Genomic DNA, 26,976 nt, shown 5'->3' on the forward strand with positions numbered 1-26,976 from the left:
ATTTGATTTCTCCCATTTAATGGGAAAATTTACTGTTGAAGACAATATCACAAGTTAATTATCAAAGTGACTGCAGAGCTTTTAATTTTCACATATATCAGCTGCACAGGCATCCTGGTTGGTGAAATTCTGATGGGTAGTAGCTAGTCCAAAACAAACTTTTGAGTTAGAAGACCTTGTTTTCTCATGCAAAATAATGATACCGTATTTCCTGCCGTATAAGTAACTTTTGCCCCAAAAAATTTCATAAAAAAAATCAGTGTCTAGAACCCCCAAGGGTTAGGTTTAGCTAGGCCTTGGGGAGTTATCAGTGCTAGGTAACACCCGAACACCACCATTTGACTCTGTAGTTCCCAGACGACCCTACAATGAAATATACATACTTATAGATTATAAATCAAAGTGATGCTAAGTATAACTTGATTGCCATAATTCAGAGGCACGTTCAATGGTCTTACATTACCATAAAAAACATAATTTGAGCCCAATTTTAGGAAATTGCACCATACGAGATGCAAAATGTGTGAACAGTTGGCCACAGTTATGCTATTACACTGAACTTTTATTTTTAAAAGTAAAATACATAGTGCAGTTGTGTTAAGAGTAATGATAATTTAATAACATTATTATATATAGAATACTAAAATGTATCATGATCATTTGCATCATGGTAATGTTTACATTCCCAAAATTGTCAGCTGACCAAGTTTTGCAGATATCATAATTGCCAAATGATAGCTGTGCACAATGTACTCACTGCCATTTGTTGCTAAAATAAGACAATTTGGCAATACATGTTTTGTAAATTAACAAAGGTGGATGTAAAAAAATACAGCATGCCCATATTTATGAATGCATTATTTTTTAAATGAAGTATAGATGTGATTTTGCCTATTCCCAGTGTTTTCCAACATTCCCATTACATGTATTTGTTTCTTCAGCCACTGTTCCAGCTTGCAGCTTAAATTTTAGTTGTATATAAGACTCTCCAAGGTGTGCAGGATGAATGAAAATTTTTTATTTTTATGTAAGAAAGTTATCATTAAGAATTGGCCGCATTAATTACAGTATAATTAACATTGGCAACCAGCTACTTCTTTATTAAGACTATGTCAGTAACTGCTGTTGTTTAAGCCAGCATTTTGTGTGAAATTGAGTGGTTGTTAATTTTAAGAAACTAGTGAATTATTTGACTAGCAATAAGTTTGATAAGCCTGGCTTAAAGTGTGATTATTTGCATTTATCCTACCAAACACAAGCTATATCAGGAAATCTTCGTCAGCAGTTTACCAGGGGAAATGGGCAGTCTACTGTGAATGGTGCCGTCGACTGGGTTTCTCTCCATTCAAGAGCTTCTGTTCAGTGGATAGCAGATTTTCTGATCTAACTCAGGGTTGAGGAAGGTCTTTCCGTTTCTGTTGACAGAGGCTATAGAGCAGCCTTGGACTTTTGTTTTGTGCCTGAAAGGCGTGGACATCTCTTCATCCTGGGAAATCTTAGTTCCTCAGGAGTTTTGAACAGTTCTGTTCATCAAGAGAACTCAAGCCTCCTGTGTGGGAGCTTTCTAGTCCTGATAAGTCTCACTCGAGCTCCATTCAAGCTCCTACGTCAGTCATCAAACAGGGATCTGACTCCAATGAGAGTTTTCCTGTTGGCCTTGGCTTCTTCAAAAAGAGTTGGGGAGGTTCATGGCCTAAGTTATGATGTTAATCACACCAGGGGTTGGAGGTCTGTAGCCTTCAAATTTGCCCCAGAATTCATGGCTAAGACCCAGAATCCCTCACTGCATGATGACAGATTTGCCTTGTTTCCTATTCCCTCACTGAATGACTGTGTACTACAATCCACAAGAGCTCTTGCTTTGTCCCGTCAGAGCACTGCAATGCTTTCTAAAGAGGACTCGTCACCTGAGACTTAGGTGCCGTAGACTCTTTGTTAGCACAGGGCAGTCCAGAAGGGAAGTGTCCAAAAACACTATTTTATTCTGGTTACGTGAGGTAATTAACCCTTTAACGCCGATTGGACGTATTAAACGTCGATATAAATTGTCTGTTGGGTGCCGATTGGACGTATGGTACGTCAATATAAAAGTTTTTTTTTAAATTTGCGGAAAAATAGTTATAGCCCTAGCCCTACTAGGCGAAAACTTTTGAATCACGCGCCTTGGGGGATGCTGGGAGCTCACTGATCAAGGCGTTGTTTTGTTTACAATCGTTACCCAGGCATTAAAGCGCGAATTTCTTTCTTCTCGCACTAAGAAGCATCAGCGACACATCTCAGAAATTATTTAGTCACTTTGACATAATTTTTGCACCATTTTATATTAGCCGTTACATGGAGTATTATATATGAAAATGTGTGCAATTTCATGTAGAATATAACACAAAACAACTCATGGTTGTAGCTTTTATCAGTTTTGAAATATTTTCATATAAATAACGATGTGCCAAAATATCAAACTTCGGTCAACTTTGGCTCAACCTAAATGGTCAAAAAACGCAATTGTAAGCTAAAACTATTACATTCTAGTAATATTCAATCATTTACCTTTATTTTGCAACAAATTGGAAGTCTCTAACACAATATTTCGATTTATGGTGAATTTATGAAATAAACTTTTTCCTTATGTCCGCGCGGTAACTCTTCCGAAAAAATCATAAATTTTTTCGTCAGCAACGGGACCAATGGCTTTACGTGACTTCCGAACCACATCGAGAGTGAACTTCTATCACCAGAAATACACATCTCTCACTCCTAAATGGCATGGCCGAGAATCGAACTCGCGAACACCGTGGTGGGACGCCAACACCATACCAACCACACCACTGAGGCGCTTCCTCTAGTGTCTTGTTTTCAATATCCATAGTACTGAAAGCCATGATTTTGGTGTCTGAGGTGATCACTGTGCTTGAATGAAATTCCTAGGCATTCCATCAAACTTTGAGCTCAAGTGTCCAGAAGAGAGCATGCATTTATCATGTAAATGATTTTGTCCTCTTGGGGCTTTTCCTTCAGGATAAGGCCTGTTGTAATTCTTTTACTAAAAGTAGCATTGTATTCTCGAGTTACATACTGATTATCTTTTATTAAATATCTTTTATTAAAATGTCTCAAGATTTTACTGACCACGAAATTGAGCTTAATTTGAAGTACAATAATGGATCTGTTATGAATTTGTTTCATATATGACAATGTCCATATATTTTATATATAGTATATATATATATATATATATATATATATATATATATATATATATATATATATATATATATATATATATATATATATATATATGATATATATAACTTGTTTGACAAATTTTGTTTGAAAAAGATTTAATTCTCAATTTATACTTCCCAGAGGATGTATAAATAAGTTGTTTCCTACAACTAAGTTGGGGGTGTTTTACACAGGTATTTTACTTCAATGGTACAAAAATTCATTCTAGTTTTGCTCAACCTTTACAAGAAAAAGGCAGAATTGGCTCAGAGATGTAAGGCAAAAGCATATGTTTTAGTTTGTTACTTTTTTTCACTTGTGTATAAATGCATTTTATATTTATTTTCTTTTCAGACTACAGAAGAGATTGCAGCTGAACATGAAAACTCTACTGAAAGACAGAAATCGGTTGAGAGTATGGAAAGTGCTAATGAATGCCCATGTGAAGAAGGCCCAATTGATACATGTGAAGAAGGCCCTATTGATACATGTGAAGAAGGCCCAATTGATACATGTGAAGAAGGCCCAATTGATACATGTGAAGAAGGCCCAATTGATACATGTGAAGAAGGCCCAATTGATACATGTGAAGAAGGACCAACTGATATGTCATGTAATAGTGATCCCTCAGAAATGAGTGACAAGACTGAAATTCAACAATCGAGTGATGATGGCCCAACTGCTATAGAAAACAAAGTAAATGAAGAACTGGTTCCTGTGTCACAAACTGAAACAAATGAACTGGTTCCTGTGTCACAAACTAAAACAAATGAACTGGTTCCTGTGTCGCAAACTGAAACAAATGAAGAACCTATCACCGACTCAAATATAGTTTGTGATGAACCAGCTTCAACTGAATGAAGGTGGGTACATTCATTTGAGAATTCATTGTTAATGTATAACTTTAAGTTCTTTGTCCAAATGATGATAAACTTATCCATATCCTAAAATCTAGTAAATATTGGTAATAATCACTTTTTTCAATGAAACTGTGTAAACTCCTAAAATTAGGCTTAATTTCCCAAGTGTCCATATGAGGAGCTAAATTTTATTCAGTTTTTGCCGACAGATTATCTCTTTCATATCCGCTTAGTTTTGAGCAGTGTCCCCAGATATCCGAGGTGTCTGGGAGCGCTCGACAGTGAGAAAAAATAATTATTTTGAAAATTCAGCAAAAATATAAATTTTATGCCAACAACATTCATTTTGCTGTCCTTTTTTTCTAAGTGTTAGTATTTTATGGTGGAATAGTCAGAATAAGAGTCCCAGCCCTCTAAATACGAAAAAATGTGTTATATAACCCTCTTACGCAGACTGGACGTATTTTACGTCGACATTTTTTGTCTCCCGTGTGCCGACTGGATGTATTTTACGTCGACTTACAAAAGTTTTTTTTAAAATTCGCGGAAAAATACTTATAGGCCTACCAGCCTAAAACTTTTGAATCACGCGCCTTGGGGGATGCTGGGAGTTCACGGATCAAGGTGTTGTTTTGTTTACAATCGTTACGCAGGCGCGCAAGCGCGAATTTCTTTCTTGCCGCACTAAAAAGTATCTGTGACACATCTCTGAAATTATTTTGTCACTTTGACATAATTTTTGTACCATTGTAAATTAGCCATTACATGAAGTATTATACATGAAAATGTGCGCATTTTTATGTAGAATACAACAATAAAATACTCATGATTGTAGCTTTTATCAGTTTTGAGATATTTTCATGTAAATAACGATAATTGCCAAAATTTCAACCTTCGGTCAACTTTGACTCTACCGAAATGGTCGAAAAACGCAATTGTAAGCTAAAACGCTTATATTCTAGTAATATTCAATCATTTACATTAATTTTGCAACTAATTGGAAGTCTCTAGCACAATATTTTGATTTATGGTGAATTTATGAAAAAACTTTTTCCTTACGTCCGCGCAGTAACTCTTCCGAAAAAAATCATGCATGCGATTGTGGTAATGTTTGCACCATTTTAAAATTAGCCGTTATATAAAGTTTTATATATGGAAATGTGCGCAATTTCATGCACAATACAACTAAAAACAACCCATGGTTGTAGCTTTTATCAGTTTTGAGATATTTTCATATAAATAACGATAATTGCCAAAATTTCAACCTTCAGTCAACTTTGACTCTACCGAAATGGTTGAAAAACGCAATTGTAAGCTAAAACGCTTATATTCTAGTAATATTCAAGCATTTACCTTCATTTTGCAACAAATTGAAAGTCTCTAACACAATATTTCGATTTATGGTGAATTTATGAAAAAAATAACATTTTTATGTCCGCGCGGTAACTCTTCCGAAAAAATCATACGTGCGATTGTGGTAATGTTTGCACCATTTTAAATTAGCCGTTACATAAAGTTTTATATGTGAAAATGTGCGCAATTTCATGTAGAATACAACTAAAAATAATTGAAGGTTGTAGCTTTTCTCATTTTTGAAATATTTGCATATAAATCACGATAAATAGAAAAAAAATCATGTTCGGTCAACTTTGACTCTACCGAAATGGTCGAAAAACGCAATTGTAAGCTAAAACTCTTACAGTCTAGTAATATTCAGTCATTTATCTTCATCTTGAAACAAATTCGAAGTTCTAGCAAAATATTTAGATTTATGGTGAATTTTAAAAAAAATCTTTCCTTCCCTCCGCGCGCGGATTCTCCGCCACAAATCTCCGAAATACGTACGTCCCATTCTCGGAATATTTGCTCCGTTTCATATTAGGCATTTTATAGAGTTTTATATATGACAATGTGCGCAATTTCATGTAGAATAAAACGAAAAATATTTGAAGGTTGTAGCTTTTCTTATTTCCGAAACAATTGCATATAAAAAATATATATATAAAAAAATTCGACATTTGGTCAACTTAAACTCGTCAGATATGGTCGAAAACTGCAATTGTAAGCTAATACTCTTACAGTATAGTAATATTCAATCATTTGTCTTCATTTTGAAAGAAATTGGAAGTCTCTAGGACAATATTTAGATTTATGGTGAATTTTTGAAAAAAATATTTGTTTACGTCTGCGCGTTACGAATTCATGCATTATTTTGTGATAATATTTTCTGTGTGTTGCTTTTATTGTTTTACAATGTGTTATATACCAAAATGATTGCAATTTAGTGTACATTACAACGAAAAAAAATAACTTGTTACCTCTAACCGTTTTGCGCACGGCGCGATTTGAATACAATTATATATGAAATTTTGTTTTTGCGCTATCATATATCGCATTATTTATATATGATAATGATAATTTTTTTCATTTCTGATGGTTGCATACTCAACTTCAGGCAATGACAAAAAAAGGAGCCAAAAATTAACTCTTAATCTTGAAAACTAAGCGCGCTGTGATTTTTGAAAAAAAAAAATTTTTTCTGCTTCCGCTCTCACTCCGAAACCCCTCCGGCACACGAGACACAATTATTTACTGCTCCGGCGTAAGAGGGTTAACAAAAAAACTAAAAAATCTTTACTTTTTTTTTATATTTTCGTTCCTAACCCAAAAACTATGAAATTCAGGCGAATGAATTATTTTTTGAGAAAGCCATTAAAATTCCTTAAATATAGACATATAAATCAATGGAAAACGAATAAGTCCAGCCGGTGAAAAAATTGATAGAAAAGAGGATAAGAAACAGAGCGCTCTATCTGGCGCATAGTGAGAATTATCGCTAGTTTTTTTTTTTTTTTTTGAAGAGCCTTATCTCTGTTATTTTTCATTGAAATTCCTTTGTAAATATACGAAAATGTAGAGGAAACGTTGAAGAATAAAGGGAAGGTCAAGAAAAATGGCTTTGGATAGGCAACAGTTTCATTTTTACGTTATAAATTGATAGAAACGAAAAAAAATTTTACCGTTGCCAACATTTATTGTTAGAATAACGATTTTTTGAAGAGCCCTATCTCGGTTATTTTTCATAGAAATTACTTTGTAAATATACAAAAATGTAGAGGAAAAGTTGAAGAATAAAGGAAGAGTTATGAAAAATGGCTTTGGGGTCACTGAGAGGGAAGTGTAGGTGCGATCAGCTGATTTCATTGTGAGAATTTTACTACGCCAGGGATTTGAGCATGCACAGTACAGAAACTACTTTGCTGGCGTATTGATACCCGAGATACACGGTCCAAGGTATGATCTAGCCTATGGAAATCGCTATTGTCCGAAAATTAAAAAAAATGCCCCTACCACACGTACGAAAAATTTCGGTAAATTTCACGTACCGCTACGTCAGTTGGATAGATAGGGGTTAGAGTATTTTTACGTACTATTACGTCAGTTGGACATGAAAGGGTTAAGTTGTACACAAGTACAGTGAATAGGAACTCAGTATGGCCCATGATGCCCAACAGGCATTTGCCAAATAGTACATACTGTTTTTGCATGGGCATCTGTTGTTTGAATTGTTAAAAGGTATTAAAACAACTTGAGATTTTTATATGTGGTTTTCAGAAGAATGCAACATTGCTTTATTGTTCTATTTTTTATAGACTTAAGTGAATATGCCATGGATACAATTAAATTACAGTATTTTATAACAATGCTCATTATATATCAGAAAAAAAAATTCATGAATAAGATTAGAATTGAAAGTATCAGACCTTTTTCAAGATTTTATTCATGGGACATTAGCTTTATATGGTCTACATTTTCTTACTTTTTACTTTATATGTATCAATAACCAGAGCATGAAGTAAGGGATGTTAATAACGCAGAAAAAAAAATTGTGGCAAAGTCTATTATTTTTCCTTGCTGTTCACCCTCACTGTTAAAATATTTGTTCTGTCTTAACTCCAGAAACCATTTAGATTTTGTAAATTAACCCTTTAACGCCGATTGGACATATTAAACGTCAACGAAAATTGTCTGTCGGGTGCCAAACCGACGTACAAAACTTTGACGAAAATATAGGCGTACTAGGCGAAAACTTTTGAATCACGCGCCTTGAGGGATGCTGGGAGTTCATGGATCAAGCTGTTGTTTTGTTTACAATCTTCACCCAGGCACGCAAGCGTGAATTTCTTTCTTCTCGCACTAAAAAGCATCAGCGACACATCTCGGAAATTATTTTGTCACTTTGACATAATGTTTGCACCATTTTATATTAGCTGTTACATAGAGATATGTATGAAAATGTGCGCAATTTCATGTAGAATACAACAATAAACAACTCATGGTTGTAACTTTTATCAGTTTTGAAATATTTTCATATAAATAACTTCAAGTGCCAAAATTTCAACCTTCGGTCAAACTTTGACTCAACCGAAAGGTTGAAAAATGCAATTGTAAGCTAAAACTCTTATATTCTAGTAATATTCAATCATTTACCTTCATTTTACAACAAATTGGAAGTCTCCTGCACAATATTTCGATTTATGGCAAATTTATGAAAAAACTTTTTCCTTATGTCCGCGTGGTAACTCTTCCGAAAAAATCAGACATTTTTTTGTCCGATTATCGTAATGTTTGCACAGTTTTCTATTAGCTGTTACATAAAGTTTTATATATGGAAATGTGTGCAATTTCATGTAGAATACAACTAAAAAACAACCCATGGTTGTAATTTTTATAAGTTTTGAAATATTTACATATAAATAACGATGTGCCAAAATTTTGACCTTCGGTCAACTTTGACTCTACCAAAATGGTCGAAAACCGCAATTGTAAGCTAAAACTCTTACATTCTAGTAATATTCAATTATTTACCTTTATTTTGCAACAAATTAGAAGTCCCTAGCACAATATTTTGATTTATGGTGAATTTATGGGGGGAAAAAAATTTTTTCCTTACGTCTGCGCGATAACTCTTCCGAAAAAAAAATCAAATTTTTATGTCCGATTGTTGTAATGTTTGCACCATTTTAAATTAGCTGTTACATAAAGTTTATATATGAAAATGTGCACAATTTCATGTAGAATACAACTAAAAACAACCCATAGTTGTACATTTTATCAGTTTTGAAATATATTCATATAAATAACGATAAGTGCCAAAATTTCAACCTTCGGTCAACTTTAACTCGACCGAGATGGTAAAAAAACGCAATTGTGAGCTAAAATTATTACATTACATCTTGAAAATTAAGCGTGCTGTTATTTTTTTAAAAAAACTTTTTCCGCTTCGGCGCTCACTCACGACAGCATACGGGAGACACTTTCGGAAATACCGGCTCGGCCTTTAAGGGTTAAAAATTTGATTCTTTTAACATTTCATCTGGATACTTGGTTAATGTTTTCTCAAGTGAAAATGAAATACCATGTGTGAAGTATAGTGAACCTCTCTCTTCATTCCATGACCCAAGCCCTTCTAGCCATAATATGCCTTATCATGGAACACCAACCCCCACGCAACTCTTGGAAGAATAGCCTTGAAGAATAACTCTCTCTTATCAAAGCTAGCTGCAGCTACTGTTGGAGATAGGAGACAACCTGATCATATCCAGAACAGAGAGGTTGCAAATAGCCTTGTCATCATTGCAGACTATGAAGAGCAATCATGTTCTTCAAAGGTGAGGATAAATAAGGCTTACATACATATATTTGAAAGTATATACTACATTGGATCCATTGTTAAAAAGAAATTTAACTTCCTTATCCTTGAAGATGACTGCTGACAATAAGGACAGTACAGTAGTACCTCGAGATACGAAATTAATCTGTTCCGAGGAGCCCTTCGTATCATGAGGTTTTCGTATCTTGGACCACATTTTACATGTAAAATGGCTAATCCATTCCAAGCCCTCCAAAAACACCCCAGTAAATTTCATAATAAAGCTAAATTGACCTATAAACAATGAAATACTACAACAATTTAGACCATTCAATGCCTAACTTGGTAACGAAATGCAAATTAACCTGTAAATAAAGTGTATTAGTGTACATGGTATACACGAAATACTGTACGTAAAATGTGGAAGCTTACCTTTGAGCGAGGCTATCTCTGAAAGTGGCGGCAGAGGAGGAGGAGGACAAACGGCAGATACGTACGTACACTTAACTTTACGAAAACATAAAAAAATGTAAGGAAAACATACATAAACTAAAATTTACGAAACACATTAACAAAACTGTAACACTTAACTTTACAAAAAACTAAAATAAAAAAAATTTTCTTTTTTTGATTTCTAACTTTTTTTTACTTTTTTTTACTTTTACGTAGGTTTTTTTTTTTTTATTTACAGAATTTCAACTTCATTGCCACTTTCAACTTTCTGTTTATCACTTGGTTCTTCCTTTTTGCTTACTCCTGCTAATGCTAAAGGCCTCTTTAAAAAATAACGATCCAAGGAAGATTGCTTCTGCCTACTTTTCACAATGTTCCTGAAACGACTCAGGCAAACGTTATCGAACTGCGCAAGCATACGACCTGTGTGAGCCTTTTCGGGGTGTCTTTTTTTCTATAAACGATTGCACTTTTATGAAAAGTGGCTAGAACATCCTTAATTTCTGCCGTTGTCATAGGGTCCTCCTCCTCTTCCTCGCCGCTGCTAGAGAACTCCTCTTGAACGACGTTATGTTGCATGGCCTCCAACTCCTTCAGGTATTCCGTCGTAAGCTCCTCTTGGTGCTCCTTGAGAAGGTCGTTGATGTCGTCCTCGTCAACGACCAGCCCCATGGACTTGCCGAGTGCAACGATCTCATCAGGTTCTGGTTGGGAAACAGTTTCGGGATCGCCAATTGTTTCTGACTCTGCAGCACCAGCTTCGCCCACGTCGAATCCCTCAAAGTCTCAGGCGGATACGGCATCAGGCCAGAGTTTCCTCCACAAGGAATTCAAGGTTCGCCTCTAAACCTCCTGCCAACTTGGTCGATGAGTCGGATGCAAATGACGATGTTGAAATGCCCCTTCCAAAATTCATGCAAGGTGAGGTTTGTGGTATCGGTGATGTCGAAACATCTCTTGAAAAGATGTTTCGTGTACAGCTTCTTAAAGTTCGCTATCACTTGCTGGTCCATGGGCTGGAGGAGAGGGGTGGTGCTGGGCGGAAGAAAAATAATCTTGACGAAGGAATACTCCGCTAGAATGATGAAGGAATACTCCGCTAGGATACCTTCCTCGAGGCCAGGAGGGTGGGGAGGGGCATTGTCCAATACCAGCAGACATTTCAGGGGGAGGCGCTTCTCTTCCAAAAATTTCTTCACTGTCGGGCCGAAACAGATGTACCCACTCGGTGAACAAATGCCTCGTTACCCAGGCATTTGCATTAGCCCTCCACATCACTGGAAGCTTCTCCTTAAGCACTTTGTGCGCCTTGAAGGCTTGAGGAGTCTCGGAATGATACACCAGTAGGGGCTTCACCTTGCAATCCCCACTGGCGTTCGAACAAAGTGCGAGCGTAAGCCTGTCTTTCATAGGCTTATGCCCAGGTAGCTTCTTCTCTTCCTCTGTGATGTATGTCCAATGAGGCATTTTTTTCCAAAAAAGGCCAGTCTCATCACAGTTGAAAACTTGCTGAGAACTGTATACTTCCTTGGTCATCATCTCGTCGAAAGTCTTTCTAAATGCTTCAGCCGCTTTCGTGTCCGAGCTGGCAGCCTCCCCATGCCACACCACCGAATGGACGCCAGTTCGTTTACGAAATTTCTCAAACCAGCCATGCGAAGCCTTGACTCTGGGGTTTGCGCTGATGTCCCTTCCCCTCCGTCGTCTTCCGCCTGCGCAATCAAATCGCCGAAAATAGCGCTGGCCTTGTGGGAGATTGCCGTCTCCGTTACTGTATCGCCAGCGATTTCTTTGTCTTTTATCCAGACAAGAAGCAGCCGTTCCATCTCGTCGTGCACGTGGGTCCTCTTGCTGGACAAAATAGTGATGCCCTTGGGCGGTATAGCTGCTTTGATGGCATCCTTCTGTTTAAGGATGGTGCCTATTGTTGACAGATTTCAGCCGTATTCCTTGGCGGTCACACTCAATCGCATACCAGCTTCATACTTCTTGATGATCTCCATCTTTGTCTCCAAAGAGAGCATTCGCTTCTTTCCGTGAATTTCAACTTTTCTGGGACTCATGACTACGTTATCTTGTATGTAATTTACGTATAAGTACAATAAAGTTTTCGCACAACACGATAAAGTACGTATACTGTAACGAAATCACTAACAAATTTACGTTACTAAACGAAATCGTTAGACCGAACGAATACCGCGTGCGTACGATAACGATGCTGGTACGAAGTGGACGAGGTAGGCACGCCACCACGTATACGTACATAGATGCATGATGGGAGGGATGCTGTCCAATAGGAGAGAAGGATCTCATGGTGGTGACTAGCATCAGGAACCAATGGGAGAGCAGGAGGATGGTGGTTAGTCTACTAAGTTGGCGGCTTATGAGTTTCAAAATTGTTATCGGTGGTTCGGGCGAATCTCGGACTTTCAGAAACCTTTCGTATCTTGAAAACTTTTCGTATGTAGAGCCGTTAAATTTTTCGTATTGGCTTTTGTATCTCGAGTTTTTCGTAAGTTGAGCCTTTCGTATCTCGAGGTACTACTGTAGTTCTGATAAACCTGTAAAACCTCAAGCTTGCAATATACCCAAAAAAAAAAATTTTATCCTCCTTGTTATTTTTGATAGTACAAAAGGAACAATTTTGTACTGTCAAAAATAAGGATAAAATAAACTCAAAAGTTAATTTTGTTATGTATATTGTAAATTTGATGAGCATAAAAAAAACTTTTCTTGAGTCAAAATTTATTTTACCCTCATTAAATTTACGCTATACCAAGATTAACTCTCAAGAACTTGAAATTTCTTTTTATCCCCATTGTTATTTTTGACAGTACAAAAGTCTGCCATAAATAACAATGAGGATAAAATAAACTTTGTTAATCTTAGTATGTTGTAAGCTTGATGAGGTTCTAAGCTTTATCATGACTACTGTCCTTATTGTCGACTGGGCAGTCATCTTAAAAGATAGGAATGTTAAATTTCTTGTAAACAATATCCAAAAATGTATACATCAATATATTAAGCCTTATTTGTCATCAACCTTAAAGAACATGATTATTCTTCATAACTGCAATGATGACAATGGCTATTTGCAACTTTTTAACTCTGGATATGATCAGGATGTCTCGTATGTCCAACAATAGCTGTGTTTTGATGGAGAGGGAGTAATTCTTCAAGACAATTCTTCCAAGAGTTAAGTTTAGTGGTTAGCCTAACTATGACTAGAGGGGCTTGCATCAGTGTGTAGGAGAATGGTCCACAATACTGATCCTCTTGGAAGTTGTCATTGCAACAAGGTAGTTGAGAAGTCCGAGACTGTGGCCATTACTCCATTTTAGGTTTAAATCTAACAAAGTCCTACTAAAGCCACATCCTGCAATATGGCTGTGATTAGTGTCATATCTGGGTTCCTCTAGAATCATATTCTGCTCTCTGCTGTATTTTACGAGTCCGAATGGCTTATTTTACAAGTCTGAATGGCTTTCCTTATAGGTTCTGGAGTCCACATAGCCCTACTCTGATATTCTTAAAGAGTTCTTACATGTATGGACTGTATCGCAGCATAGCTCAGCTGTGTTTGTGGTTCCCAAACTCTAGTCAGCTCATTATCACATCTGTATCCAATTCAGGGTTTTTGTATGTTCATGGCTACACAGTTCTGCTTAAACAGCCGAGGTCTTCAAACCTGTCTGTTCATGTGTGAACTCTGTGGAGGGGTATTATCTATAATCCTCTTCTTCCCTTCAGAAGCAAGACTGCTTTTTGAGGCAGGAGAAACAGGAGGCTGTGTGTTCTGTAGGGATGCTATGGCTTCAATTCTGGTGGGGTCATGGAGGTGGTGCTCAAGTATTTCTCTGCCATTATATGAATGATTTCATCATGCAAGTGGTAAATGTCTCCTGTGCAACTACTTGGGATCCTCCTCCTGGACCTGGAAAAGGAAGTATGATTACACCTGTAATAGTAACGCAGTATTTAAGACTATCTTATAACACCACATATGGATACTCCTGGAACTGTAAGCAGTATGCTGCCTCTTCATTGATGTCAGCATCAGCAGAAAGCATGGTTTGGAAAGCTGTGGCATGGGGAGGAGCTGAACTGGGTCGAGTATTATGGGAGCCAAGTTGGACAGAGCAGATCATCCTTTGAGAACCTCTCCTTCACAACCCAGGCAAAGAAGAAACATTACTATTTGAATAAGACATATATCATCCCGATGGTGAATCACTTTTGAGAACTAGGAGGCTGGATATTCTTGCTGGGATAGTATTTCTAGTGAGACATATGATAGAATGCATCAAAATAAAAGTAGGCATGAACTTTATAATGGAAGTATTGAAACACACATTCTAAAGAACTGTTCTTATTGCCAAAAAAAATTTAAAAGAATGTGAAATACAGTATTTTGTTACTACTGACATCAATATGAAGTATTCATAATACTTAATCTATGATATTTAAGGTAAATAATGCTAAGAATCTTAAGTACAGGCAGTCCCCGGGTTACGACGGGTTCCGTTCTTGAGACGCGTTATAACCCGAAAATCGTCGTAAGCCGAAACATCACCAAAAATACTAAGAAAACCTTACTTTTAATGCTTTAGGTGCATTTATAACTATGTAAACTGCATTCTTATTGCATTTTGCATCAAAAAAACCTTCAAATATTGATTACTTTGCATTTTTGGTGTCATATTTCTTCTGCCAAATGAGTGTTGTAGGCGTCGTAACCCTGGAAATAATTTCTGATGAATTAAAAAGCGCCTTAACCTCGGAATGTTGTAAGCCGAACCCGTCGTAACCCGGGGACTGCCTGTATTAATTATTCTGCCATATTTACAGTAATGAACATTTCATATTTACGGTAAGAAAACTTTATTTCCCTAATACTTTTCAGTTTATTTTCATTCTAGTGAAGGATATGACTAATGAAGCCAAGCAATGGAAAGCAAAAAAATTACACTCTGAAGAATGAAAAATGAAAATATTAAGCTCAATAGGAAAATCACTCTTAACGTTCTTTATATATTCAATATACACTGTTACAGTAATTACGTACTATTATTCCTCAAAATAATTTCAACTTTATTCCACAAAATTTTAATTATCATGTATTTTTGTTCTTAGAAAGAAAACAAAGGTGCTAAAACACAAAAAGTGCCAAATCAAAAAATTTTCAGTTTTCCTTTTCCCACCAAATAGCAAAGCCTGGCCTAGACATGACAATGGATATTCAATTAACCCTCTTACGCCGAAGCCCTAAAAATCAAAACCTCTCCTGTATGCCGGCGCCGGTTTGGAGTGAGTGCGGAAGCGGAAAAAATAATTTTTTCAAAAAATCACAGCGCGCTTAGTTTTGAAGATTAAGAGTTCATTTTTGGCTCATTTTTTTTTCATTGCCTGAAGTTTAGTATGCAATCATCAGAAATGAAAAATAATATCATTATCATATGTAAATAATGCGATATATGGTAGCGAAAAAAAAAAATTCATAGATAATTGTATTCAAATCACGCTGTGCAAAAAACGGTCAAAGCTAACGAGTTAATTTTTTTTCGTTGTATTGTACACTAAATTGCAATCCTTTTGGTATATAACACATAGTAAAACAATAAAAGCAACACCAGAAAAATATTATCACAAAATGATGTACAAATTCGTAATGCGCGGACGTAAAAAATTGTTATTTTCAAAAATTCACCGTAATTCTAAATATTGTTATAGAGACTTCCAATTTGTTTCAAAATTAAGACAAATGATTGAATATTACGATACTGTAAGAGTTTTAGATTAGAATTGCAGATTTCGACCATTTCGGATGAGTTAAATTTGACCGAATGTCGAAATTTTTATATATATATTTTTTTATATGCACATATTTCGGAGATGGAAAAAGCTACAACCTTCAATTATTTTTTATTGTATTTTTCATGAATTTGCACACATTTTGATATATGAAACTCTATAAAAAGGCTAATATGAAAAGGAGCAAATATTAGGATAATGCGATGTACGTATTTCGGAGACTTGCGGCCGCGAATCGGCGCGCAGAGTGAAGGCAAATATATTTTTCAAAAATTCACCATAAATCACAATATTGTTTTAGAGACTTCAAATTTGTTTCAAAAGGAAGAAAAATGACGGAATATTACTAGGCTGAAGAGTTTTAGCTTACAATTGCGTTTTTCAACCATTTCGGTAGTCAAATTTGACCGAACGTGGTTTTTTTTCTATTTATCGTGATTTATATGCAAATATTTCGAAAAAAGAGAAAAGCTACAACCTTCAATCATTTTTAGTTGTATTCTACATGAAATTGCGCACATTTTCATATATAAAACTTTATGTAACAGCTAATTTTAAATGGTGCAAACATTTCGACAATCGCACAAAAAAATTCTGATTTTTTCGGAAGAGTTACCGCGCGAACGTAAGGAAAAAGTTTTTTTTTTTTTTTTTTCATAAATTCACCATAAATCGAAATATAGTGCTAGAGACTTCCAAGTCATTGCAAAATGAAAGTAAATGATTGAATATTACTAGAATATAAGAGTTTTAGCTTACAATTGCATTTTTCGACCATTTCGGTAGAGTCAAAGTTGACCGAAAGTTGAAATTTTTGCACTTAACGTTATTTATATGAAAATATTTCGAAACTGATAAAAGCTACAACCATGGGTTGTTTTTTGTTGTATTGTGCATGAAATTGCACACATTTCCATATATAAAACTTTATGTAACGGCAAATTTAAAAGGGTGCAAACATTAGGACAATCGCACAAAAAAATTTATCGGAAGAGTTATCGCACGAAGGTGAGGAAAAAGTTTTTCTCATAAATTAACCATAAATCGAAATATTGTGCTAGAGATGTCCAATTTGTTGCAAAATGAAGGCAAATGATTGAATATTATTATAATATAAGAATTTTAGCTTACAATTGCGTTTCTCGACCATTTCTGTAGAGTCAAAGTTGACCGAAGGTTGAAATTTTTGCACTTATCGTTATTTATATGAAAATATTTCAAAACTGATAAAAGCTACAATCATGAGTATTTTTTTGTTGTATTTTACATGAAATTGCGCACATTTTCATATATAATACTTCATGTAAAGGATAATTTAAAATGGTGCAAAAATTATGTCAAAGTGACGAAATAATTTCCGAGATATGTCACTGATCCTCTTTAGTGCGATAAGAAAGAAATTCGCGCTTGCGCGCCTGCGTAGCGATTGTAAACAAAACAACGCCTTGATCCGTGAACTCCCAGCATCCCCCAAGGCGCGTGATACAAAAGTTTTCGGCTGGTAGGCATATAAGTATTTTTCCGCGAATTTTTAAAAAATCTTTTTTGAGCTGACGTATGATACGTCCAATCGGCATACGGGAGACATTTTGACACGACGTTTAATACGTCCAATCGGCGTAAGAAGGTTAATGCTTTAGTTTTCCTACAGTACAGAGCCTAGCATTGACCTGATTACACCAGTGATTTTGTTTTCCTCACAGGAATCAGAACCTAGCCTGTCCTAGATGCTATAGTAACAATTCAACCAAGGCTTCCATTTTCCTAGCCTTGACATGGTCTTGGAGATTTGACTTCTGCTACTGCTTACCTAAATTCATAGCCTAGCCTAGCTTACAAGGTACTTGGAACAAGTTTTAAACTTCCCTAGAACTCTTCTTACATTATCTTGCATCCTATTCTAACATGACAAATTTGTTGGTTTACTACTAACCTTAAACATCCCTAGAACACTTAGCTGTACAGGTGTTCATCCTAGCCTAGCCTTACCTAACCTTTTAACTTGACTAGCAATTACACTGGCCTACATCCTAATAGCTACCTTAACACATACTACATAAAATTTCCTTGGCCTATATGGTATCCTGTCCTAGCCTAACCGTAAACATGTCTGGAGCACTTACACTGGCTAGATCCTAGCTTAGCTTTATCATGCTTCGAAGACATTTGTTGGTTTACAATGGATATCAAATCCTTGCCTAATCTTAAACAAGGCTAGAACACTTAATTTAGCCTACATCCAAGCACAGAATAAACATACTTAAATGCTTACTTTAGTCAAATTAACTGCTGGATGACGGTTGATGGAGATACTACTGCAGCAGGATCATCCATCTCTATCTCATACAAGGCTAGAGTTGATAGCTGGAACTGGGGAAGAGTTGGTAGAAGGCACTGAGGATCTGTCTGGTTTTTTCTTGAGGATATGGAGTGTTGGCCAAATCCTGTCATTTATTTCATTATAAATCTTTTTACAGCAGACAATAGCATCCTGAATCTGCCATTCTCTTTGATTGCTTTGATTTTTATCCCCTGACAAAACACGCAAATGCCTTAGCCAATCTGTTTGTTGTGAGTCTGTTTTTGGCACAGGTTGTTTTTGGCACAGGTACTGCCGATTCTTCCTCTTCCTGAACTGCTTGGTCTCTTCCTTCCTCCAGCTCAATAAGCTCAGCCTAATCGGCTCTTTACGTATTTCAAAATTCTTAAGCCGCTAACAATTTCATGACCTACTACTGCTGTGATGTCAAAGCTACTTCCCAATGATTACCATTTTTGTTTTACAACCTTCTGATTCAGTTCTCCTTAAATGCTTCAGCCCCTGCATGATGATTAGCTCTTGCTGCTCCACCCCTTACCTTCACATTTGGGAAATTATGATGCCCTTTTATCATAAGTGTTGAGACCAGTCATTATTTGCTGTGAAGTTTTGTGTATAACTTAGGTCATTAGCACGCTCCTTTGGGGTTTAAATAATCTTGCCTTCACTTGGATTGCCAGTAGGCTGATAAGCACATTTTTCTGTTATGTGGTCTTCAATCTACATGACAAGTAATTTCTTCATCTCCAGCTCTTCTTTATATGACCTTGGATTTTATTGTTGCTGAAGATTTAACAGCATTATTAATCCATTTCAAGTTTTAGAATCAAAATTATTGACAAGCATGAAATTCCTGTACTACAAATATTACAGGCATGTTGCCTTCACGTTTGGAAATAGGGGGATGTGATGGTTTTCCTCCTCCTCTTGTCACCAGTAGTACAAGACTCAGCTAGGCATTTCGTAGCTATGTCTGATGCTTCTGCAACAAAGATAGATGGCAAATAATTAATACTGATAAACAGCAACAGTTGCAATTGTATGTTTACTGAGCATGTAACTTACCGAGTAAGAAAGTGTCTTCCTACCCCCACATTTGGGCGAGATCGTCATATACCCAACACTGCATGCCTGGGAAAAATGAAAATTCAAAATTTTGATCAGTTACCAAGTTACCAAATGAGTCATATATAGTTAGCCCTCACCAAAACCAGAAAACTCCCAAGTGGTATTACTAAAGTGTAAATACCAAAAATAAATAAAAGAAATAAAGCTGAAATGAATTGAAGGAGAATTTCCTTTTCAGAATGAATGGGGAAATTTCAGCACTAACAAATTCTCATTGCAATCACAGATAAAAAAGTTAATCCCATACCCAGAAGAAAATTCACCATGGTAAATGAAATACACAATTTTTCTTTTTGTTTCAAGAAAAAAATAGATAGTTATGATGGAATGATAGTAAAGTTGGAAAATTAATTCAGTAAATGAATTGACACAATCTAATGAAACTCATAAGATGTAGCAAGACAGTGTGTCTGCAGGAAAATCATCCACAAGTGATGGCAGCTACTGTATAGACAGTAAGTTTGTAGTACAACAAAATATTAATTTGTAAATGTGTGTATAAAAGTATGGGAAAGCACTTATGATATTTTCTTTTTTCAGGTGCTCAAATTAGCTAAATATGTTGGCAGTCCGAAACAGGGAGACAGTACCTATGGAGAACTTCATCTTCATTACAGTGTCTGCTCTCTAGGTATCTCTGTTTTAATGCCTGAAATGCAATAAGAATTCGCTTATATTTTCACAAATGGATAGCTATGAATTTGACTCGGAGCAGATCTTTGACAGTTATCATCAAGTGATATAAATGACTGTCCAAAATTTGTTGTTGTTTTATTAGGTATATTTTGTACAACATTTAAACTGTACTGTAATCGTTTTGTGCTACACTTGAAAGCAGATGAATATTTTTAAAGCTTTGCATAGAATTATAATAAAGTTTTATACTTCAGCTTTATCTGTACAGAATTCTAAATTTTTAGATCTATGGCAGTTGTCTTAATTTACTGTATATGTTTAGCTGCACTAGTTTTTAGTTCACCCAAGTCTCATACTTCCAAGTATGAGTAACATGGTTGATTTTGTCGTCATTTATTTATCGTTTAGCTTTTACATCACATTTATATTTATTCATTCCTGTAGTCGTTATTTATGTATTTATTTATTTATTCATAATGCTCAATTGCATATTTTCCCTATAGGTCTGTGTGAATGTCCATGATCTCAATTGTGGGTATGCAAGGTGTACGCTGTTTACACTTGTGGAACCTCATCATAATTAAGTAAGCAAGTGATCAATTGAAATGGTGTGCCTTTGCATGACAGTGAACACCCAGACTACCAAATCACTCCATAAATGTGTATATAAATGGGTGAATGAGATTGCATGCTGTATAATACTGTACAAAAGTTATGCTGTTATACTTACAAATAGAATTTGAGGTTATCCAATGAATTCTTTTAATTTGTCCTTAAATATCAATACAATATCGCATTTATATGTTCGATATCACATTCATAAGTGAAATAATTAAGTACTTATTACTGAAAAGTGGATAAAATTCAGGTGTTTTTCGGAATATTTTTATACTGAAAGTTTGCAAGCGTTTTACAATGCTTGGTATAACATTCAATTATCAAAATCTTAGGGGGGTTGTGTGTGTTACTTTAGAATACCATCAATTTGTCAGAATATAAAAATCAAATGCTAATATCACTTCCTTGGTATCCTAACTACAGTACCATGAAGATCAAGCACACCAGTTTACATAACTGTAACCTTATCTCCTTTAACTGGGTGGTTAAGTAAAGTATTGGTACATATTTGAAATTAAAATACAGGAGCCGAATTGAATATAGAATTTTGGCCACAGGCCAAGCACTTGGATCTATGAGGTCATTCAGCACTGAAATGGAAATAGACAGTAAAAGGTTTAAAAGGTGTAAGAGGAGGAAAACTTCAAAGCAGTTGCACTATGAATCAAGTGTTAGAAGAAGGTGGAAGGCATGCTGCAAAGAACCCTAAGTAATGCCTACAGTGCACTGCATGAGGTCCATTGATGGCACTAACCCCCTACAGGAGAAAAGAAAATACAAAAGCTAGACTTAGGTGGTTCTGTATATACAAAGGTACAAATGTCCAATTTTGTAACTGCCAGTCTTGTCTCTTAATAAGTGATTGACATTAGATCATCACTGGTCCATTTAAAATACCAGATCAGCAGCCAAACAAATTTTTTATATATATATATATATATATATATATATATATATATATATATATATATATATATATATATATATATATATATATATATTACAGGCATTCCCTGGTTAATGGCGGGGGTTCTGTTCTTGACCAAGCACTGCTAACTGAAAATGGGCAATAATAGCACTAGTAATAACCCGCTTAATGGTACTGTTCACCAAAGATCGGTGCCACTAAATGGGGATCAGCGGTGCCATTGAACTACGATCCGAGCCGAAAAACCAGTTAACGTCATCACTAGACCAGCAGCATAAAACCGGATCACTGTTAACCAATGCTACCAGTAAGCAGGGACTGTCTGTATTTAATACACAAAACATTCCATAATAACTGTTGACAATTGCCAATATGTATTAATAAAACCTGTGATCACTGTTCTTTCCAAGTACATGCATATGATCAATACTACTACGTATACACAAACTGGAAAATGGAGACTAGTGATTGTACTCATTGCACACTACCTTGACAATGCCATACAACAATTACTTACCAAGGTTAAAAGTATTTACACACATGATTTTGCCATGCAGGACTTTCTGCAGTATCCAACCAACAACTATCCCAATGAAGACAATTTGGCTATACACATAATTTTTAGTTTATGTAAGGACTTCCTTAGCAGGATTGCAGTTCTCTGTTGGAAAAAGTCACTGTTTTATCAAGAAGTAGTAGTTAAGAGAAAAACAATAAAAAATTGAAAATTAGAGAAAATGGTACCCAAATGCCATAGTATTAAAGTTCTTAGATCTGATAATTGCTACATTCTTGAACTGAAAATTAATAGCAATGAATATAAAAGGTGAATGCAAGAATGCTTTAAATCTGATTATAAAACTCTTATACTAGAGCAAAATCCACTTAGCTTTGCAGTCAAGTCCTGCCCAGATTACATCAAGACCATTCCTTGAGGCTGACTTGGTTGGCAATATAGTTTCGAAAAGTTGGTTAACCGTCACAGTCCAGGCTAATATACACTAATACATACACTGTGACCAGGCTAAATTTAAGGATGGGCAATTTAAAAGAAAAACTAAAAAAAAAACTCATTAATGGAGTGAGTATTTCCCACCCCTTGCTATGGAGGAGTGATAATGGTAATTACATTTGACAAAGTCTTCGAGGGTTGTATGAAAGAGAGAGAGAGTGTCGTTGGGTTGAGTTTAAATGTTTTTGTATGTTTGATATGTCGTGTTTAGTGTGTGTTGTGGCTGTATGAATAGTACGTAAGTGCGTATGTTTTTCTGAAGAGTGTGAGTAAGTGAGTGAGCGATCGAGAGAGAAAGATTGTAATTGGTAGATGGATAATAAGGAGTGGTTTGATGGCGGGCGTAGGTGCCTGACCATCAATACTCTCTTTTGGAAGTGTGTGTTGACAGTCAGTTGTATTGTGGTTTCCTGGAGCTGTTATCATGTGTTGGAAGGTTGTTGTGCTGGTGCATGAAGGTTGTGTTTGTATGGTTGGCAGGTTGTTGAGCTTTTGAGTTGTGGAGTGTTGTTGTTGGTGAGCTGTTGTGATTTCTTGGTCTCGCCATAGACTGCTTTGGCGACCGCTCCAACAAACCACCCAGACGTTTACGCCCACCATCAAAACTCTTATTATCATCCATCCACCAATTACGATTCTCTCTCTCTCTCTCTCTCTCTCTCTCTCTCTCTCTCTCTCTCTCTCTCTCTCTCTCTCTCTCTCTCTCCACATACATACTTATAAACTATCACACAGCAACATCAAACACGAAACACAACATATCAGACATAAAAAACAATTTACTCTCAACCCAATGACGCTCTCTCACTCTCTCATGCAACCCTCGAAGACGTTGTCAAATGTAACTACCATTATCACTCCATAACAAAACTCAAAATCCGTACTGGCAATCATTTGGACTGTTAACTAGTGTGACATCATTTCCCCTTCAAGAGCTAGCCAATCACAGGCATGCAAGTGAGTGGGGGCTTAGCTGCAAAGCTCGGTGGACTTTGCTACAGTACACACATTGCTGATAGATCCAGACTTGTACGTATAAAACAATTGCATCATCAGTGACAGACTAAGTAATAACGTGATGCTTTTCAAAATGTAGGAGAGAACATTTCCAATGGCATTTTTCATATGCTAGATACAAGTACAAAAGCAGTGAGCTTCCACTGTCTTTACAACAAGACCTGATACCTACGTGAAATACATAAATACAAGCATTCATGCCACTAAAAGGCTATTAATCAGAATAAATTTTATAAATAATTTTCTTCCAACTTTCCCAGTTCAAGTTGTCTTAATGAATCACTAGACCTATTACTAATTATTAGACAAAAGACAAAAGTTCTCAGTATAAAATTTTTATTCTAAAATTAATATCAATAATACTTACCTGTATAATTTATCTAGCCCTAAATCCCCAAAAACCACACCAAAATTTACCACATTGGCAACCCTGTTACCTCTTATTCTGTCCGCCAGTTGGCAACGCTGCCGTTGACAGTTACAAAACCTTCCCTCAAAATCAGTTGTGATAGGCCGATTGTGGGGTAGGATGGGTGGGACAAGATAAATTATACAAGTAAGTATTATTTTTATTAATTTTAGAATAGAAATTCCATATTAATAAACATTACCTTAATATAATTTATCTAGCCCAATTAACCACATTGAAAAGGAGGAGGGAATCAGAGTACAATTTCCCTTCGGATAGAGTAGGACATAAAACAATCAAAGAAATATATATCATAGGCAGTTAAAATTCAACCCAAGGTCTAAGATATACTAACAACTCAAAGTCTCCTACCATAATGCCGCCAAACTGCAGTAGCACAGGACAAGGAGTAAGTGCATAGTCAGTCCATCTGTACTAAAGTCAGGTGACCAGTCAGACGAATCGAGGGCAGCAAGGCCCTGAAGACTATCAAGCACTATTCTTTCCCTGAAGGATGAGTGTCTGGACTGTCTGGGCGATTCAAAGCTAAGCAAACCTTGGGGGTGTATCAACGCAACCTAACGTCGCCAGCACCGAATCGGCTCATGAGCAACTCATGACTCAAGCTTTCTGGTGCCAAGAGAAAGGACCGCGGAGCAAAAAGGCGATTCAGTCCCGAAGGACGAATGCCTGACAGTCCAACCTGGTCTCATGTTACACGATCGTCGGAGGGTGTATCAACGCAACCGACTTGGTCAACAAGAAACTCAGGGCTACTAAATGTCGCCTGATCTCGCACGAGTGTCTGACTCCGAGAAAACAGATGAGACAAAAAGTAGAATGTGAGCGAGTCACCAGATGACAGCAGACGATCCATCGACTAATTCCCTGTTCAGGACAGTGGAAGAAGCATGAGTCATCAGGACAAGCAAACCAGTGGCTAGTCCTAGGTCAGCATCAACTCTGGGAGAAGCGTAGTCGCCAGTGCCGACAACCCAGTGGCTGGTCCCATGTCACACTGACAATGGAAGCAGCACGAGTTGCCAAGCAGTCAGTCCTTGTCATCAAAAACACCTAAATACCAAACTGCCTAGTTCCCATTATACCTAAGCCAAAAACTGCCATGGGTTATAATACAAAAACAAAAAACAAGAAATATATACAAAACAAAAATTAATGAATAATATACAGGTAGCAACCAAACGTAAAACAGGAAGACTACCTAATTCTCCTGTCTGACGACCTGTCCTGCCATCACCAACGAGCCCAAAGAACGAAGGTCACCTAGAACTAGAGAAATATCCCTCAAGTAAAAAGAGACAAAAACAGAATTAGAACGCCAAGTCGCCGCCTCAAGCACCTTGGCGACTGAGACGTTCTTCATAAAAGCTACTGATGTAGCAACTGCTCTAATACTGTGTGCTCTCGGCGTCTGGTCTTCACCTGCAGCCGAACCACCAGTTTTAACGATCACATCTCTGAGAAAAAAGGATACACCATTCTTTGATATAGATCTCTTGACATTTCGGGGTGAAACAAACAGATGACGGGGACAACTCCGAATGTCTTTCGTGCAGCGTAAATAGCATGAGAGCGCCCTAACAGGGCAAAGAACTAATTCCTCATTTAAATTACCAAAAAAGTCGACCAGCGACTTCAGTACGAAAGACCTAGGAATGTGATCATCAGACGATTCAGTCTTTGCGACAAATTCAGGAAGGTATGACAAAATCATGTCTTGTCCAGATCTGGCAACCAGAAAAGAGAGTGCTTGCAGTTCACCCACCCTCTTGGCTGTAGCCAGCGAGACAAGGAAGAGTGTCTTAGAAGAGAGGTCCCTAAATTTGGCAGAATTCAGAGGCTCAAACGGAGGGAACCTTAAGGCTTGAAGGACTTTGTTAACGTCCCATGTCGGAGGCGAACACTGCGGACTGGGTCGAGATAGGGAAAAAGATTGAAGTAAATCTCTAATGACATAAGATGAAGAGATCTCAGGGAGCCTTGCCTTAAAAACATAGGAAAGCATCGACCTATAACCCTTAATGCACGAAGGTGACACGGCCCTGTCATGATGTAAATGAACTAAAAACTCTGCTACTTTCGGTAAGGAAGGTCTAGAAATTGAATGTCCTTGAGACTTACACCGTCTGTAAACCGACCATTCAGCCTGATAATTTACTCTGGTTGATTGCCATTTGGCAAGAGCCAATTGTCGCGCCACTCTGGAGGAGAACCCTTCGTGTTTGGAGAACCTCCTGACAGTCTCCAGGCATGAAGATGAAGCATGTGGAGCCTCTGATGGAACCGATGAAAATGGGGTTGTTTGAGAAGAGCTGGTCTCTCTGACAGATGAATGGGAGGCTCCACCAGTGCTTCCAGAAGGTCAGGAAACCACTCCTTCTGTGGCCACAAGGGGGCGATCAAGGTGATATCCAGACGCTTGGTTGCCCTCACTTTGTTGAGGACTGACCTCACCAGAGAGAACGGAGGAAAAGCATAGGCTTGAAGTCCCTCCCAGTCCTGCAAAAGAGCGTCTGTCCCCGCACTCTGAGGAGTCTGGTAAGGGGCAAAGAATATCTGGCACCGAAAATTCAGTGGGGTGGCAAAAAGATCGACTGTTACAGGCCACTTCTTCCTCAGGCTGTCGAAGACTTCCTGGCAAAGTGTCCATTCCGACCCTTGAACTTCGTTCGGTCTCGACAAGGCGTCTGCTAAGACGTTGTGATGGCCCAGGATAAACTGAGGGACCAACGTAATCCCCCTGTCTTCTGCCCAACACAGGATTGATCAGGCTTCTAGAGTGAGAAGATCCAACTGTGTGCCACCTTGGTTTCTCAAGTACGAGACTGCTGTGGTGCTGTCGACAAAGATCGCGACAACCGACTCCAACAGTTGATCCTGAAATGAAA

At 37.0% G+C, this 26,976-nt stretch overlaps 1 protein-coding gene and 1 long non-coding RNA gene across 15 annotated transcripts in view; one reads left to right on the plus strand and one right to left on the minus strand.

Annotated features, from left to right (window-relative positions):
* The window catches only part of LOC135213510 (coiled-coil domain-containing protein 9-like), a 139,395-nt gene extending 118,559 nt beyond the window's left edge, over positions 1 to 20,836 (plus strand). For 8 of the 12 annotated variants that reach the window (XM_064247420.1, XM_064247421.1, XM_064247422.1 and 5 more), the window contains 2 exons: positions 3,577 to 4,085; positions 19,988 to 20,836. In XM_064247420.1, coding sequence (XP_064103490.1) covers positions 3,577 to 4,083 — 507 coding nt within the window. In that variant the 3' untranslated portion in view covers positions 4,084 to 4,085; positions 19,988 to 20,836. Of the gene's footprint in view, positions 1 to 3,576; positions 4,086 to 9,547; positions 9,755 to 17,702; positions 17,840 to 19,987 lie in introns of all 12 variants that reach the window. The other 4 variants (XR_010314142.1, XR_010314141.1, XR_010314144.1 and 1 more) reach the window with 4 other exon arrangements.
* LOC135213512 (uncharacterized) overlaps positions 13,137 to 26,976 on the minus strand; it is a 96,310-nt gene continuing 82,470 nt past the window's right edge. Inside the window, exons 3-5 of one of the 3 annotated variants that reach the window (XR_010314147.1) lie at positions 22,147 to 22,290; positions 18,272 to 19,450; positions 13,137 to 14,122 (exon numbers count right to left, since the gene is read on the minus strand). This is a non-coding gene — a long non-coding RNA (uncharacterized LOC135213512). Of the gene's footprint in view, positions 14,123 to 17,556; positions 19,451 to 22,146; positions 22,291 to 26,976 lie in introns of those variants that run through there. The other 2 variants (XR_010314148.1, XR_010314146.1) reach the window with 2 other exon arrangements.

This window comes from Macrobrachium nipponense, chromosome 43 (assembly GCF_015104395.2).
Source record: "Macrobrachium nipponense isolate FS-2020 chromosome 43, ASM1510439v2, whole genome shotgun sequence".
In the NCBI taxonomy this organism is placed as follows: domain Eukaryota; kingdom Metazoa; phylum Arthropoda; class Malacostraca; order Decapoda; family Palaemonidae; genus Macrobrachium; species Macrobrachium nipponense.